We start from the raw sequence: 19136 nt of genomic DNA, 5'->3' as shown, positions 1-19136 counted from the left end.
GAAGATCTGGGTGTTGCTTTGTTTTCTCGTTTCAGCTTATTACAAAAAATGGAAAAGGTTCTCATAGAATGGAAATAATGAGCAGTGTGGATTTTCAGGCAATCAAAACATTTTAATGATCTCATTAAATGTATAATTTACGACACATACATGTTAAAAGAAATATGTTTCTCTGGGTTAGTAGAAGTGCTGGGTACACAATGTGTTTGAACATGTTAGACCTCCACGAGAATCTGTGCCAGAACTGCAGAAACTTGGAGAAAAAAAACCCACAAAACTTCAAAATTTTCTTGTGTCAGTATATTTAGAGACAGAAATCTTTTCATCATATTTTATGCAAAATGAAGAAAAAAGGTGTTGCCAGAATTTGGTAGATTTTTCTCAGACTGCATCTCAGTTGACAGATAAGGACTGCTGTTGAATTCTGTAAGATTGATTGTCATTCTATGATGTTGCTAGGGTTAATATTGGATTTTCTTAGGCATGCAACAGCTAGTGTTTCACAGGGGGAGCAGTCTTCCTGAGACCACAGTTTTGTCATTAGTTGGGGTTTGTATGTAGTCTTCAGAGTTTGGAAAATGAGGTTTCTTAAAAAGAAATAGACGCTATAATAACAGCTCTTTAAACTGCTCCGTCCATTTGTTTGCTTCTTCTAAACCACAGAATCCAGAGAAAAGCACCTAATTGAAACAGGCAGTTCTCTGATGATTCACAAAGGGTGAAACCCCAATCCTGATAAAAGGAATGGGGTGCTGATGCAGAGACTAAGATATTTTTTTTTTTTTTTCTGTCTTGGGGTAATCCAGCTTTGGAAATATAGGTGCATTAAGACCATGCCTCCTAAAGCAATAGTTTCCAATATGTGTTAATGAGAGATGTGTCCAGCTTTCAAAACTGCATCGTTGCCAGATGTAGGCAGCATCCTTCTCGAAGGGATGAGCTGTTTTCCACCCTGAGCCAGGTAGCACAATGGGTGACAGGTCTGGGCTGGAGAGCAAAAGCTATTGCATTATACGTCTGCTATTTCTTTTCATCGTAGTATTGTTCCTGCAGTGGTTTGCTGACAAGTTATATGTTTTACAGATCAGGTCTGCCTGATGAGGAATCCTTGCTGTAAGTCCTGTCTAGGATAAATCGGGTTTGTAAATCAGACCTTATGGTTCCTATTGGAATGCTAACGATCTGAAAGGGAGGGCTTGGATTTTGAAAACAAATCTAAGCTAATGCCCAGGGTTCCTGAAAAAGCTGTTAATATCATGAAAACTCTTGTTAAAGGCCCCTTTTAAAATGTAAGAACATGTCAGACCCTGGTTAACTAGAGCTATTTGGAACCGCTGAAGTGACACACGGAAGCATCCTTCGCTAGGTCTGGCCATCTCTCTTCTGCCTGGCCACATCTTTAACGCTGCGTGGCAGCAATTCCAGTGCTGCCAATAGCAGTGCATAATGTGGCCCATCATGGTTTGGATGTATTTGCTACGTAGATAACTTTGCAAGGCAGCTAGCCCAGCATGCTTGGCCCTACTGACAGCAAGAATGACTCCTCTCTGGGTTACTGCAAGGAAAGTGAGCTCCCAGGCATTTGCCACCCAGACACGTTTTGAAAAGGTGTTCAAATAAGCTAAAATACGTCAACCACGTAGCTGAGTTTTGAACACTCCACGTTTATTTGTACTAGGTGAGAGGGTTGTGTTTTACAAAGCCTCTCTGAACTGAGGAAGCAGTGCAGAGCTAGGAGACAAATATGGGACTCTGACATCTCTCTTTCCTACCAGTCTAAGGTAGCTTCTGTCACTATCGCCAACACATTTCCAGATGAATTGGTAAGGTTAGTAGCATAACAAATTAGGCCTATTCACCTGTGATAACTGTTGGCGTTTTAGCTGCTGCATCATCTTGATCTGATGAAAATCAACAAAAAGGGGTAAAGTTGTTAACACACCAGCAGCTCAACAGGCACCGAGTGGGAGTGGCTGCTTTGTGGGGAAAAAATGCTCTTGTGTGTTCAACATTAATAGGTCATCACTACCACCCCCCCCCCCCCCCCCAAGAAGGAAGCTAACCATTTCTGGGCCTCAAAAGGTACTTTGTATGCAGTTATACAAAGATATGTGCAACATTTCGCCTAGACCTTTTAGATAGAATCAACCCTGAGGAAAAAGCCATTATTTCTGCTAAATTTCAGACCAAAGCAATGTCATAGCCAAATTGCAAACCTCTAGGATCGGGCTTTTTAGTGGAAATGCTGACATGGCCTTAACTACTTTGTATGACTCCAGCAGGCACCAGCTTAAGTTCTAGTTACGATGTGGATTTAATGGCATGGGATCAAACATAGAGTGTAATGGGATATTTTAAGATACTGTGTTTGAAGAGAAACGGTACTTAAACATTATTTATGAACCATATCATTTAAATGCTTCTGAAATGTGCCATTCAGTCCTTGGGTGCATGAAAATTTTCTAATCACATTTCTCAGAATGAACAGTGGCATAGTTTTCGTCCACAGCTTTAATGCTGAGGTACTTCCAAGAAGAGGGTTGGAATTATTTAGTGGAACCCTTACTGGAATATCTCTGGAAAATAAAACTTTTCATTTTTCTTTGTGGTGCTCTCTAGTTCTTCATTTCAGCCTTTTGAGGAATAATCCGATTTTGCTTGGAGAATGTCTTTGAAGATTGTTTCTCTCCAGTTAACAGTGACTCTCTGTGAAAAGACAGAAGTTACTAGTATTTGTTGTGCTGTGCTAGACAGATCAGCTCTTTCTTGTGTGGTATCTTTCATATAATTAAAGGTAAATTGATAGCGTAAAAGTTTTTCTCTCACACAACCTAATATTATTCTGCTTTTTTTTTTTTTTTTTTTTTTTTTTTTTTTTTTTTTTTTTTTTTTTTTTTTTTTTTAGATGCTGAGGAAGCATTTGCTCCAAAAGGGAAGTTGACATTCATTAGTTGTGCAGGTTGACAGTAAAACTTTCTTTAATGCAGATGGTGACTAGAACTCTCATTGCTTTTGCTGCAAATGGGAATGTAGCGTTGAAAGCAGTCAGTTTTGCTTACTACTCAGTTCCAGCCTGGAGCTTTAAACCATCTACTTTATCCTAGAAAGAAACCTGTTCCTTCAACTGTGATTTGCTGAACAAAAATGTGAACTGAAATAAATAATTTTGGTGCAGAAGTTTAGGAAACTTCAGAGCTAGTCCTAGTAAGTTTTCTCCATAAGTTGAATCTGGTTTTAATTAATTAGCAATAATCTGTTTAAAGGTCTCAAAGCACTTTGGTAAGTTAAAAATGGAAACAATCTTTGGAAAGGTACCAGTCTAACTAAGTCAAAGGCACCCTGTCACTGGTTTCTGTTAAGCCAGAACTCCACTCCTGCTGCAACCCTGTCCAGCCAGGAACAGGAGAATTACAGTACTTTGCTTTCAGAAGTTCAAATAGCAGAGTCACGGTGTTGGTGCTGCCCACTTTTTTGAGAAATTTGCTTAGAAAAAGACTCTGGAGTATATTTTGTTTCTGAAAGTTTGCAAACCACACTGTTTAGGAGGCTTCCTTTATATATTAACAACTTTTCAGGAGATATGGAAATTAGGTGACTTTCATCTTTTAAAGAACAGGCACAAATTGATGATATAACTGGAATTGCAATTGGTTCAGCAATTGACGAACATTTAAAATTCTATCTTAGTCCTGTGGTGAGGTCTGAATTATTGAATTATTTAAGTTCTTCATTCCACATGATTCTTAGTGGTGTATTTTTTTTTTTTTTTTTTTTTTTTTTTTTTTTTTTTACTTTTAGTAGAGTCAAATGACATAGAAAATTACTGTAGTGCTCTTGGCATTACAGGAAAAACTAGTAGTCTGAAAAAGACACTTCACATTATTTAATTATGTTGCAGCAACCTGCTATTTGTTTGACAGAAACAGAACATACTGAGATGCATATCTGAAGAGCAGAGTTCCTTAATGAAAAAACCTATATGTATGCATTGAATGCATCAGCTACACTTTTGAGACTTTTGAAATTCACTAAAAGCATTTTACAACTTAAGACATTTTCACTAACTCTCCTGTTTTTCATTTGACAGAGGTATCATCTGTCACCATTTAATCATATCCTTTTTTAGCTATTAAAAATGCATGTAATTTTAATTTTTGTGGCTCATTAGTGTGCAAATGCCATCGGGCTTGTTTAACCTAAACTCCTGGTCTAAATTCAAATTCCTCTGCTTTTGAGGAGACTATGACCACCTTTTAGAAACAGAGCCATCATAATCTGAAAATCAAATTCTGAAAATAAATAACAAAGAATATTGTTTAAAGCAACTCCACTGGAAGCAGAAATGGGTACACAAATTTCCCAGAGTAATACAATGAACAGCATACTGAAATATGGTATAATAAAGTAGAGTCTTTTATTGAAAAAGCTGAAATCACAATTTCATGATCTAACTGAACCTGAGGTACAAAAAATCCCAAACAACTAGAAAAGTAGAATGCATTTAGCCATTACAGTTCTTTGGAGAATAAGTAGTATTTGCATAGTCTCAATTTTTTTATTAATAAATGCATTTATTTAGATATATGCATTCCTTGAAAAAAGAAATTAAAAAGTAAAAAAGAAACAGCAATAGAAAACTTGAGGGTGGTCTAAGATGTCTGTCTTCTTTATGTAACCTTTTGCATTTTGTGTTTAAGAGCTGACATTCCAAATGATTTTCTTTGGCTTTATGCCTGGAGTGAATACTGAGGCAGCAAATTAGGAATGCTTAAGAAGTCCCGCAAAGAAAGATGTTTGCTGTGAAAGTGCAACTAACGTGACACTTGCACTGGAAGCTTCTTAGCTTGCCCAAATGACAAAAGATGGCATGGGTCTAGGTGGTGCAAGGGGACTGAGTGAAGACTGAAAGTGCCACGTGCTGAGCTTTACAAGGTGTCTCCTGTGGCCAGTTATCTGCCACTGTGGCTATGCTGACACAACCTTTTTACTTCTCTTCCAGGGGCTAACTTTGTCACTCGGAAGATCAGCCGGTCGGTAGCAAAGATTCACCTTGGGCAGCTGGATTGTTTCAGCCTGGGCAATCTGGATGCCAAGAGAGACTGGGGCCATGCCAGAGACTATGTTGAGGTAAGATGTGATATTTTTTTTTCTGAATCATCTTTGTGGAGGGGAAAGTGCTTATATTGATGTAACTTCAGGTTATGGTCCGTAGAGGGCTATCTCAATTTTTTTTTTTTTTTTTTTTTTTTTTTTGCCTGTTGGGGTCTGTTAACTTTGTCTTGCTCTTGACTTCAGATTAGGGAATTTAGTAACACAGCAGTCTACCCCAGGCATGACCTGAACAGAAAAATAAATCTTTGGGTTTACATTCCTTGCCTGAATTCCTGGGGAAGGGGTCTGACTACAATGTGGATCTATTTTAGAGTATTTCTTCTATTCTTTTGACAAATTTTATGACCAATATTAAGATTTCAGCAAGATGCAGTATGACCTGAAGTGAAAGATCCTGCTGGAGGTTGGTGACCTTTTTTTAATAAGGCAACTATTAGGTCTATATTAATGATCAAAGGCATCTTTGGTTATACATTATAAAGAAGCATCACAACATAGTTGTGATGGCAGGTGTTGGAACACATAAGTCTGCATTTGGTGTATGAAATGTTTCTGTAGTTAGGACTTGTTTCTAATTTTATTCTACCCATCTACTTAAGCAGACAAACAAACAATACCCCTGTATTGTATTACAAGCAGACATGAATGACCACGTAGGAAATATTGTCTTTTCCCCAGGAGATTTTCGTCCCCATTTTGGTGCTTAAAGATTTCCTGTGGTCATTGGACTATTTCTGTCTTTTAATAATTCCTTGCTGGGAAACCGGATTTGACTTCACCATTCATTGATGTAGTTTAAAAAGATGACGACTGTTTGTTTTGGTTTTCTTTATTACAAAGTAAGAAGTATCTCAGTAGGCAAAAGTCTGATTTTTATCATAAATTGAGACTTTAAAGGTAGAGTAAGAGCTGAGCTCTCAAATCTTCTCTACAATCAAAAAGAGCAAGAAAGCAGAATCTTAATACCTCTATAAACTGATGTTCTGGATTTAAAAAAGGTAGACAGCCATATTGCCTTGGTATCAGAAGGCTTGAATCAAGCAAGTGAAAAAGGTGGTTTTTGGCAGCCAGCAATAAATGAAGTTGTCTTTGGTTCTGTGCTGCGTTTGCATGTGAGATGCTAAGGGCACCATGAATGTAATGATTGTGACTCCATGACTGTGGTTTCATGTTTGTGGCTACAACATTGGTTGAAGCAGTTAAACCAGTAAACCATCCCAGTCATCATTTTAATGCTTTTAACTATGGTCATGAGTGATCATAAAATCAGTTACCAAGTCTCAACTGAAAGGAAATAAAAGGTAAGTCAAATAAAATGATCAGTTGCATGAACAAAATGATTTGTTAACAGGTATTGGATATTTCATAAAGACTTCAGCTCTCTCATTCCAACAGAAATTGCGCTAGGTCATATTCATGGGATGAATCCTGAAGTCTTCTTCCCTAAGACCAATCCTAAATAACTCTATTGTGCCTGCTGGCATAGGCCCTTGTCCTGTGTTCACAGGATGGATCAGGTTGGAAGGTACCACAGTGACTCATCTGGTCCAACCTCCCTGCTCAGGCAGGATCATCCTAGAGATCATTTATTGGAATTTTGTCCAGACAGTTCTTGCATACCTCCAGTGAGGCAAATCCACAGTCTCTCTGGGCAGTCTGTTGCAGTGCTCAGTCACCTGCACAGTAAAGAAGTTCCTCCTCACATTCAGGTGCAACTTCCTGTTTGTCAGGTGCTTCTCTGCCTCTTTTCCTATTGCTTGGCACCACCAAGAGCCTGGATCCGTCCTCTTGACACTCCCATCAGACACTGATAGACAATGATAGCATTCATCCCCTCTCTTCTGGAGGCGGAACAGGCCCAACCCCCTCAGCCTATCGAGGCTATCCTTCAACCCTTAAAAATCAGCAAGTCTATCCAGAAGGATGACTAGCTTTCAGGGCCTTTGGCCCCCAGAAAGAATGTAGTTGTCTGAGGTCTATGGCCCAAACACATGTTTTTTGAGCAAGTAACATTCCAGGCCTTTCAGCTACACGTCTTGGGTCTGTCCCAAAATCTTCTGGAAAGAATTCCTTGCTAAAATACAGTTCATCTTGAGTATTTCTCATCCCAGAGAGGTCCCCCTTCAGATGATGGGAGAGTTATTATCAATTCTCTAATTCCCTGAGTATTGTGGAAATGTGGTTACAGGCAGCCTTCTAATGGCTAAAAGATAGGGCAACTTTCAACTGGAAATAAACTATTATTTGAGGCTTTAATGGACTGGAAAGTAGGGCTTAGAGATTTAACGTTGTTCAAATAAATACATAATATGTTAGAAAGCATGTTCATATTTACAAGCATTTTGGGAGCTTCCTTAAGCATATGGCTGAACACATAGGGATATATCTTATCCTCTCCATATGTAGCTTTAAATCCCATTGATATTAATACAAGTAACACATGTGCCTATAGACTAGACCATGTACTCTGTTTTCTTTCTTCTTATTTCCTTATTAGGGGTAATAATAATATCATAAATACATTCCTTTTTGTTGTTTTATGAAATATTATGGGTCAATTCTTGATCTCATGAAAGCTGATGAGCAAACTCCCATTGACTTCATGGAGAGACAGTATCCTGTGTGTGTTGGACTTAAGAATGTCTGGTGGTTACAAAGCACAAGCAGAATTCATGACTCTTGAGCTTTGGTTGTGTGAGTTCATTTGACAGCCACTGTGATTTTGGGCAAACTCCTTTGTGTACAGTAAAGCATGGAAATGTGTGCCTGCACTGAAACATGTACGTGCCCACCAAGGAATGGGTTGAGGGTAGCTTTAATAGCAGATGATTCAGAAGTTTGAGGTTTAAACATAGGTTCATGGCAATGGAGAATAGTTGGAAAATGTGTTTGATTAGGATTTTGACCTGGCACTTGAACTGCCACCTGCAGGAACAGGGTACAGCAGCATTGTGCTGGTGAATGAAAACCGGGAAGTCCAACTCACTGGAAAGAAAAGATTCCATTCAGTGTATGAAGAGAACAGAATAGAGATAAGGAGGCTTTGAAAATTTTTGGTGTGGGGTTATAAATTTTAACCTAAATTTAGTAACTCTTGCCGTATTGGCAGAAATTGTTGCTTCCTCCTGCTCTCCTTTTCTCCAATATTTACTCTGCTGTGATCCAGCACAAGTCTCATGATATTGTATTAGACATGATGATCAATGCCACTGAGTTGGAAAGAGGGAAAGCAATATATCAGTGCTATTGACATATGAATCTTCTGTGTGCTATTTTGCTTTGTGAGGATAACATATCCTTTATTTGTTGCAGACTATCTGCTGGGTATTTTCAATTATTAGCACAACAGCAAGCCTTAAGAGTACTGAGTACAGTACTGAGCACTGAGTACAGAGGAAGAATCACCCTGCTGGCCACATATTGCTGGTACAGACCAGGATTGGCCTTTTTGGCCACCTAGGCACACTAGCTTCCATTAAACAGCTGAGGATTTTTCTGGCTTTCCTTCGGTTTCCTCTTTATTACCTGCTGATGCTCAGGTTGCCTTCTGCAATTGCATGGCCCATACCTCAGTGTTGTGCAAACAGCAGAAATACTGCAGTGATGAAAGCTTGGAAAAGCCTCTCAATCTTGATCTTGCAAAACTAAAAGAATAAGTGAAAGGTAACAGTTTTAATAGTCTTTAGGTATTCATAGAAGATCAGAAATATTTTCTCTTGTCTTGAATAGAAATCCAGCAGTATGTCAAGCAATAATTACAGAGGACTCATAATTGGGTCATAATTGGCTCCAATTCAATTAATTACATGTCTAGTCAAAAGTTTAAAATTAGGTATGTGCCTACATTCATGGTGAAATCAGGGTGCATTTGATATTTAGAAACTATGGGAATCATCTCCCATTAATTTATATTTAAATAATGTAAAAGAAAACAATCAAAGCAAAAGAGGACTGTTTATAAATAAGTAATATAGTAATTTATTGTACAGGCCAACCAAGTGTATTAAGAAACTGTGAAACTGCTTAAAGAGAGAATCTCCCATCTTACTTTCTTTTTATTTGGTACTGCTGCTGATTCATACGTTAATTTCTTGTGCACTTAATCATATATGATTAAATGCACAAGAAAATACACAGTCATTTTTATTGTCTTAGACCATTTTGTACATGTCAAAATTTAGATAGTAAAATGTAATGTTTGCTTAAATCTCTAGTCAACATCACCTGGTCTTTTATTCATGATTTTTCTACTTACCATTCTAATAGGCAGAAACTGACCCTTGGAAACAACTGCTACCACTGCTGTTGTGGGAAATCTCTTCTTGTATGTTTAAGTATAAAAACTCTTGCCAGACAGAATTATTTAGAATTTTACTTTACTCTTGTGCATAAGAAAAGGAGTCAGCCAGCAAGAGTATTGGCCAAGGCATTTCTACTTTTGTTTTGTTGTTTCCTTGTAGCATTATGGATGTGTTGTCTTTTGAGGTAACATTTTACCTTAGTCTGCTAAGATCTGAAGTTTTTTTATAAGTGATCCTTACACCACCCCAGCTGAATTCTTGTTGGTGAGAGTCTTGCTTTGTTAAGGATTGTTGGTTAGAACAGGGAATTCAGTTGTACGTCTGTGTAACTATCAATACCTCATATACTTCTGAGATTGGCTCATGAACTCAAGGCGTGTTTCTAAATGCAGATTGCCCTTTCTATAGACTGCAGTGAAAAACGCTTTTCCTTTCTTACTGCTTAGTTTTTATTTTTAAAGGCAATATCTTCTAATAAAAGTGAAGAAATAATTTTAAACCCTCAGTGACTGGCTTTTTTCAATATAAGTGAATAGCCATCCAGGTAAAGTGTATTTTGTGTATTTTCAAATACACAGAACTTTTTCTTTCCATCAGCTTCTCTGAGTGGCATAACTAATGGCTCTATTAAGCCAAACTGATCTTCAAATTAAATCAAATCTGTTCCAGTTGAGATGATTATGCACTAAACTGCTTCCATCGAGGTGAAATAATTGTGAGAGCATCAGGACTTCTAAGAACCTTTAGGAGAAAAGCTTGATAGTCTGTGCTCCTTTGGAACAACTACTCAACATTCATAAAACTCTTGACTGGTACTTGCTGAAGCAGTACCTTTTCTAGAAGCATGTGTACCAAAGACAATGAGACAACGAGCATTCTGTCCTTGATTCTTTCTAATAGCTTCAAAATATTTAATGTGGGACTAAATCTCATGCTGAAATGCTTTTGAGAAAGCACCATCTTCCCACAGGAAGTATGCTCTTGCCAAGGGCAGAATACTTTTTGATTTCTTGATGTAAATATTTAGGACTTGTGAAGATAGGTGTCCAGGATCAAGGAAGTGACGTTTGGCCACAGTAATATGTTCAACAATCCACCCAAATAATGACCCTGTTCTGAGGATACAATACAGCCAGTGTAAGTGGTCACAGCATGGTTTCAGCTGGTTGCAAATCAAAGATGTGAAGTTTACCCAGAACTGATCCACAGACACTGGCACTGCAATTTAGGCACTTCTTCATGACACGAAAGAGTGCTGGAGGAGCAGATCCCAGAAGTAATGATTGTCTTCCCTCTGACTGAGTCTATAGGCAGAAGACATAGATAAGTGGATTTCCAAGGCCAATTCATGGCATCATTATTTTAGTTAATTATTTGTACATGTTGCACTTCAGATGAAATATTCCAACCCTACAAAAAGGGTGTGAAGATGATGTCACTAGCAACCAAACAGTCTCTCCACCACATCTCTCACACAGAATCAAAATACAATTCTGTGAACCACAGATGTAATTCCTCTCTCTTTATGGTCCTCTACCTGGACCCTCCTGTCCATGTAGGGTCCATCAGGTTCCCTCAGCTCCACAGGGCCTCAGTGGCCCCACTTGACTTCTGGCTTCAGAAACCACTCTTTTATTTCTCTGGTTTTAGTTACAGACTTCAGAGTGGGATGGAAGAACAAACATTTTCCTCAAGGCTATATCTGTGCAGTGCCAGAATGTACTGTCACAAATTGTGAGCATATTTTATTTTATATTTTATATGAGCATACACTCCTCAGTATACATTTCTTCTCCATTCTCCCATACAAGCAGTGAAAAAGTTGAAATTTAAATAATTATGTTTTCTTTCCATTTGACATGATTTAGTACCAGCAAAATGAAGGTATAATTCTCAAACATCTTCTTTCAAAATTTGAAAATATGGGCAAAGCTTCCCTTAATGAAGAGAGAATGTGTTTCAGAATAACTGTGAAAGTTTTCTTTTTTAATTCTAAATAAAGGCTTACATTTTGGTAAATAAGACTGCACACTAAAAGACTGTATAATGCATTTCTTTCAGTGCATGTAATTTAGATTAGACTTCTTGACTATTAGAAATAGTTGCAATTCTCAGCAGAGCAACACACTATCATCTTAATTTTACTCATGTGGATGATGTCTACAATAAAGAAAAACAAACCCAAACCAAGTCCTTTGTGGTTTTTGAAATGCTGAAGTCTGCAAATAATATGATTCTAAATAACTACAGCATAAATGAGAAAATCTGAACACCCTTTATCCATGTGTGCATGCACACACATGTGCAGCCTGTATAAAACGTGTGTATGTGAATGTATGTTTCTGTGCATGGATGATTTTGGTGGAAATTGCTTTTAATTTCATGTCGTTTGAGAGGTTCATTATTGTGCTTTTTTTTTTCCTTTAAGTTGGAGATAATAAGACATCGTACAAGAAAGTAAGTAGTTTTTTGCAATAGACATGAGTGGTCTCCATGGTTGAAACATAAAAACAAGGCAAGAAAAAGTTCTTAATTACAATATGTAGGTGTTTTGTCTAATATACATCATATGGCATTGATTTCCAGCAGTGGTAGACTGTAAGTCCAACTGTAAATGTTGTTGTTGTTGTTGTTAGACCTTTCAGAGAACTCTCCTGATCTATTTCAGAACCATAGCATCTTTTTTCCCTTTTTATTTTGTTGCAGACATATTTTCTGTGAGGGAAAGACACATGTAAATAAATATTTTTTTCTTATTTACAGAGATTTTCCTTTAACTTCCTTTTTCAGAACTTTCATGTTTGACCTATTAGTGTTTTTAGGCTTTACAAAGCCAGAAAAAAGTGCTTTCCTCAGCAAAACCATCTGGTTTAGTTTCCTGTGCCTCAGCAATGATACGTGTATTATTATCAAGGCCACCCCGGTGGTTTTCTAAGTGGTCTTGTTACAGCGGTGGTCTTGCAATTCAATTGGAGTGATGGAAAGGTTAGACTGAGGCTTCTTTCAAGTATAAGGTTTCCAAATTGATAAATTATGTATTGTTGTCATATTTCCGACAGTGACCTGTTTTGCAATTGCAGCTTGAATGAAGTATCTCTTCCATCAAATAACACAATTACAAGAGACCTCCTGACAAATTCTGCTTTTGCAGCTTGTTCTTCCTGAAAGTACCAAATTAAGGCACGTTGCATAAATAACTGTAAATGTGTGCTGTGTTCCTATGATTTTAGTTTTCTGCTCTGACTGTCAACATGTGAAAGCCCAGATGAAATTATGACAGGGTCCATATTTGGGAGCTATCCTTTCACGTGTTCTATGGTCTGTAGAAAGCATAAGGATGTCAGCAGAGAGGCTACTTAATGCACCGTCATTGAGTCCACCTCTGCTGCAGGACAAGGTGGTGGTGGCAATTAGCTGGTGGCAATATAGCACCAGGGTGAAAACAAGCCAGCCTTTAAAAAAAAAAAAAAAAAAAAGGTCTGTTCCACCTTCCAGTCAGACTTGTGGTGATTTTAACCTGGGATAACTCCAGATGAGACTGTGGGAAAGAGATGAATCTCATGAGGGAGATGGGATTGCCTGGACCTAGGAGTGAATGCGCCAGCCTGCCCAGGGCTGCAGCTGTGCCTGCAGGGAAACCACCACGCCCATCACGGGATGGAGCGTGTTCACCATAGATGAATCTTCACAAAATTTAACAGCAAAGGTCTTACAAGTCTCTCTTCAGTGCCTGTAAATCAGGATTTTACCTTCTATTTTTTTTTTCCCCATTGTAGTCTGCTTGAAGTTTATGAATTGGGCAAATTTATGGCAAATGTGAAAAAAATGTTCTCATAAACATTCTCTAGGCTTCTACATGCAAAATTTCAAACCCTTACTCTACAACAAGAAAACCCCTAGCTCATGGAAAAAAAATCGACATTTAATACAAATGAAATGTATTTTTTATTTAGCTGAATGACTTCAATTGAAATTTTTTCTTCCTTTCTTTGCTCTTTTTCTCATTGTGAGTGAGGGGGAAAAAAGGAAGAAAAAAGTTAACCAGGTGTGTCCACGTTTGAACTCAGAATTTTTTTTCAGTCAGTTGGTATTTGGCAACATTTTAAAGTATGGGAAGCAGCATCTTTTATTGGTAAATGTTAGGCAACATTAATTACAGGTAGTGCTACCAGCCCCACCTGTAATAACCCAGATAGTTTCTCTTTATTAACTAATCTATGATTTATAGATTTATTTGAAGCTTAGAATAGTGTACCACATTTTGAGAAAGCTCTATAGCATAGTTAGTTTGAATTTTAATAAGGGGAAAAAATCCTTTAAAACAGATCATTAAAATTTAATGACGACATTTTTAAAACCCTAAAATGGTTCAATTTACACTGGAAGTCAAAAATAGTTAATGGTGTTGTTATGTCTGTGTGGTAACATCCTCACTATACAATAATTGTTTTCATTTGAAATCAAGCCAGTAAAACATCATAAACAATGCACTCCCAGAAACAAAGTTTTTAGTCCTGCAACTTCAGGTCATGTCACTGAAAGAAGAAATGTTTCAGATAAATTAAAATGTCAGGGCTCACTTTTATTGTACACTAGCTGTTAATATTCTGTGCATTATTGAGAAGATTGGTTATCAGTGGAGTGACTATTCTTTCCTGATCTGGATATGGAAAAAATAAAAAACCCTACATTTTTTGTGGGGGGGTTGTTTTTTTGAGTAGGAAACATTCCCCAAACCCCCAGGGTGTACTTGAAACGCCACTTTTAGTTATAGCAGAAATACTTGAATCTTAGCTGTAGGTGTTTTTGGATGAAGCCTTGACCTAACAACCAACATTAATGATCCAAAGATAGAGCAGCTGAACTTTCCAGTTGGCTTTCTTTGGCCCATTTTAAGCTTTCCCTGGAGATGGCTGACTTGGTTACCAGGTTAAGGATGTGAAGAAAGCTTATCACTGTCTAGTAATAAGCTTGATTTCTTTCTCTCTTCCTCTCAAAATCGACATGATTTCTGCAATGAGAGCATTGTGTGTTTCCTCAGCAGTGCCCAGCATTGCATTTGCAAGGTAGACGAGTGGCACTGGTGTTTTCTTGTCCCCTCTTCACAGCCAGCTGTGACTGGGATGGGTTTACCTGTGGCTGTCAAAGAGGAGAATAAAGTAAAACTAGGGCCCTGACAGTAGGTTCCTTCAAAAGGAGGTTCCTTCAAACCTTCCCAGCTCTTCCTGCACTGAAGGAGGGTTGAGGTTGACAGGAGCCTAGCAGTTGTCCCTCCTCACACACCTTGCAGATCCATAGCTCAGCTCCTGGTGTGAGCAGCCTCAATGGCCATTCCATTGCTTCTAGTGGAATAAGGATTTCAGTGGTGCTTCTGAAGTGAGTAGGCCCACATATCTGCTTCCAAATTTTCTGTTTGGCAGTGGGATTAAAAGGATTTCTGGTATTGCATTAGAGGAAGAAAATCAGGGGATCCGTAACTATTCATATGAAATGTTGCTTCTCTGCAAGGAGAACTTACTGGGATTTTTTTGTAGAATTGAATGCAGTCCAAGCACATTTGCTTACTCTTTAGCTTTTCTCCTAATAATAAACTCTATACATTTTAGAAGCTGATATTTTTCAGTCCAAGTTGTGCATTATTATTTCCTTATCTGGAAATGGGTTGGATTTTAATTTTTTTAATATCAAATGGTTTTCCTTCTTGTAAGTGCACTTTACAGATTTTTTTTTAAGAAGCAGTAAATTGCATTAGTAGAGCATGAACTCCTGCCTTAACCTCTATCAAGTCAGATGTTACTCTACACAGTAATAGTTTATCACGACAACTCTAATAGTCTAATACAAGGCACACATGTTGCTTTTGACATAATAAAAAGTTGGTACAAATCATATGATCTTGCTGCACTGTGCTTTATTTTACAAGAAAAAGTAATGCTCTGTGTTTCTAATGCAGTATATTTCTTACGCAGCACAGGCACATTTCCCCCTTCCTATTAATTTATTATACTGCATTTATTTCCAGACCAACATTACTTTTCCATGTCTGGTGGGAATTTCTCTCTTCGTCTGAGGTGTTTTAAATTCAACAAGCATAAGGTTTTTAATATATCATGTTCATTTTAAAGGGGAAGTAATTGACAAGGGAAAAATATTTTGTATAGCCTTTTCATTTTACTGCCAGTAATATTATTGATATCCAAGGTAGATACATACTAAAAGCACTGCAGGTTTGAAACTGTTCATCTGCTGGATTACAAGCAGACCTTGGAATACTGGAAAGGTATCAGAAGGCATGAGATAGAATGGTCTTCTCCACTGCTCTGATATTTGCATGTTTCATGTTTGTTTTAATCATTTGTTGATAATTATTTCATTATAATTGTTTTTTTTCATTTTAATTTTATAATTGTTTTATTTCAGCCCCTCACACCTTGTGACTCACATGCCCTACCCCTGTCCAAGACACTGCTGGAATGTGTCTTTCTGAGTTGATAGTACTGGTAGCAGGAGTGATACTGGGTTGCAAGGAGGAGCCTGCCATAGAGCAGGGCTCTGCTGTGTTCTGTTTTCTGGGAATGGCAAAGTGCAGCACTAAGGAGCTTCCCTTCCAAGAGGGAAGGGGCTCCCCTTGGGAGCCTTTTCCAGGCTAACTAGTGCCTATCTCTAGGAGAACCCTTTTTATTTTTTTTTTCTTTTTAAAGTATTTTAAGAACAAGTAGTAGCAATTTAGAACTGGTGTTGGTTGGTGGTTTGTGCAAGTTCCTATGGTCTGAGCAAGCTTAATGTAACACTTCAACATTATGTATGGCATTTTAATGGCATCTTAAAAATATATGTGTGCTATTTTAGAAAAAGTATTATTTATCCAGGTATCCATAAAAGGTAAGGACATGTGGGAAGTGCTCAAGCCCCAAGAGGGCTGTAGGGCTGCGTGTTCCCTCACTGCCCCCTTGGAAAACCTGAGGAGCAACATTGCTGAAAACCAGCTGCAGGAACTGGTTTAGAGTGAAATCTTCTAATACTAATGTGATTATTGGCTTTGGTGGGACTTCATTCACTGTGTCTTACATCTGTGCACAGGCAGGCCAGCAGAAGAGAAAGAGACTCTGTGCCTGCCCAGAGTTACACAGCACACCTGTGATAGGACAGCTACAATTTGCCTCTAAAAGTGACCTCAGGAGACATTAAAATGCCATTTAACACATTACCAATAAAACCAGGAAGCATAATAAGGGGTTTTCACCTGGCCTGCCCAGTGCCAGTTTTCAGTCTCAAGTTTGACAGAGTGATGGAATTGATGCATAACTGCCCACTCCTTGTAATTAAGTAAATTAGACTTTCCTTAAAGAAGGCCTTTTTGTTGCTGGTGTTCATAAGGTCACATCTAAAGAAAGGCTATGTAAAACCAACAGGCACATGTGTAAAAGTATAACTTGCAAAAGAAGTTTGAGTAGAAAGTCTGCTTAAACTGAAAGTAAATTAATCATCATTCCTACCACAATAATTTTGGAGTAATTGCATAAAAAACCCTGTTAATAATAGCAGAATCATGCACATTTTACATTTACTTTTGGAATACACTAAAGTCAAGAGAAACTAGACTCGGTTCCCTTGGCTTAATTTTATTCATGTGAGGTTTGGGAACAAATTGTGTCATGAAATTGCATGCTGATGATAGGCAATTAGCTGTGCTGATTTGTAGCAGTCTGATCATTTAAATACAATGTGTCATAAATATTTCAAGTGGAGGAAAAAAATCCAAATTCTGAAATCATTATCTTAAAAATGTCTTGGAGAGTTGTTTATGTTCTGAAGCTGCTTGCAAAACAGTTGACTCCTAACCAAGCTGATAGTTTTATTAGAAGTATCTTAAAGTGATCCTTTTTGCTTAGATATGGACTTTTGCTGGGATATTGGTTCATATAAAGTCTCTTTAGGTGAAACAGTCCAACTTGTCACTGCAAACTCTGTCTGTGTTGGTTTTAGAAAGTACTGCTGGAGTTTACAATGTTACTACGCTTTCTTAGAAGGAAAAATCACACACACTCTTCTATTTCATGATGGAGATAAAAGCTGGGAAATAAAACTGCCTTTAAGCAGGGACAAGCTGCTCAGGATGAAAACTAAGATCTGGAGTCCCACACAGATCCAGCTTCCCAGCAGCTAAAAGGAGCACTGTTTGGCAGAAAAAAAAAGCAAGTTTCTGCTCAAGGGTACCACATCTGATGGAAATAACACTGCATCCTCATGTCGGGGAGAATGTGAGAGCAATACAAGATGGGGAATAAGACCCCAGTTTTTAGGGGAATGCTGTGCTCTCATTACCTGCTCTTGGGCCAAAGTGAGCCACCAGCTGCCACTGTGCCTAATTCTGCCTGTGAAAGGAGCCTGAAATTCTTTAGTCAAAAAAAATGCATAGAAAGTAGCAAGCATATGCATTAGGTGTTGATTTTTTTCTTACAGAATGAACAGGGATGAGGGAAAGAAGACAAGTTTGACTTGAGTATTGTCCTTAACAATTAATAGATTTCTACTCTTGGAACTAAAAGGGGCAGGATCCCATTTACTGCCTTATGAATATTCTGCATTTCTGCAGATTTAGTAATTTTGTACTGGACACAGAGAGCCAGCTCAGCCTGCCCACTTGCTTAGAGAAGACAGCAAATGCGGGTTCCCTGTGTAACCCCCCAACACAAATCGGCCTGTCAGCCTACTGCTGCTAAAATAATCTTTTTACAGATGATAAAACTAGTCACTAGTGATGGAGATTAAATTGAGAACCCCCCTGCAGTTGTTTCTAATTAGCAGAAGACCCAAGTGATCTTAAACTTTGAATCCTGCTGCTTATCTGCATGGTGGCAAAGCACACAGCTGGACTGTGGCCTTAACTTACACAGGTTAAGTGTATCAATTGTGTACAGCAGAACTTTTTTCCAAATTTCACCCTGAAACCTAAAAATTAACACATAGATTCCTTTTTATTAATGTCTTCAGTCCCTTGCTTGTAATCTTTTTAAAGATGATGCATATATTTTCATACCAAATTTGTGTCTTTTTCTGCTTTGTGGCAGCGCAGATGCACAGAAGCAAGCCTGCATCTGTGTGCGTGCATTGCTGCTCCTTCTGTCTTGTGTTACAGGGAATAACAGGAGTGCAAAAAAGATTTGTCCTCCAAGGCTGTGTGTGGGGGCTGTTGAGGTAGCATCTGAGGTGTTACTGAAATTTTAATAGCAGCTAGTGCCTATTCATTCACAAAAGCATCCTTTTCTGCTAGATTTTTGTTAGGCTCCAAAGTCTGATAGATACCTGCAAATATAAAGTACCAGGTTTTTTTACACTGGAATTTTTTTGGGTTTTTTTTTTCGGTTGCTGGAACTTCATTTTTTTTCTTCGCTTTTGATAGAGCCATAAATCCCCGTAGTTAGAGGAGAAAAACCACAACAAGAGAGTCTGAATTTCAGTTGGTGAGAAGAATACAAGAAATGGCATACATAAAGGCATTTGAATTTTTAGCAAAATTACTTGTTTCCATTAGAATTTTCAAGATGCTGAGTTCCTTTGCAATGTACACAGAGTAGGAAATAATTGGAAGTAGCTACAATAATAGAAAAAACTTGCCAAGTTGTCTGTTCAACATAATTTGAATTAAAACAGAACAAGAAGAGGGCCTAAGAGAGCAGGCTTACCCAAGAAACAAGAAAGATTTATACCTTGAGCAGATTG

At 38.0% G+C, this 19136-nt stretch overlaps 1 protein-coding gene across 2 annotated transcripts in view; it reads left to right on the top strand.

Moving 5' to 3' along the window:
• GMDS (GDP-mannose 4,6-dehydratase) overlaps positions 1–19136 on the top strand; it is a 405745-nt gene that overhangs the window by 176683 nt on the left and 209926 nt on the right. For both annotated transcript variants that reach the window (XM_066325722.1, XM_066325731.1), the window contains exon 7: positions 5000–5127. In XM_066325722.1, the coding sequence (XP_066181819.1) occupies positions 5000–5127 (128 nt within the window). The remainder of the gene's footprint in view (positions 1–4999; positions 5128–19136) is intronic.

This window comes from Sylvia atricapilla, chromosome 1 (assembly GCF_009819655.1).
Source record: "Sylvia atricapilla isolate bSylAtr1 chromosome 1, bSylAtr1.pri, whole genome shotgun sequence".
Classification (NCBI taxonomy): domain Eukaryota; kingdom Metazoa; phylum Chordata; class Aves; order Passeriformes; family Sylviidae; genus Sylvia; species Sylvia atricapilla.
The sequence above is the reverse complement of the archived record's forward strand: the minus strand, read 5'-3'. Positions and strand labels throughout refer to the sequence as shown.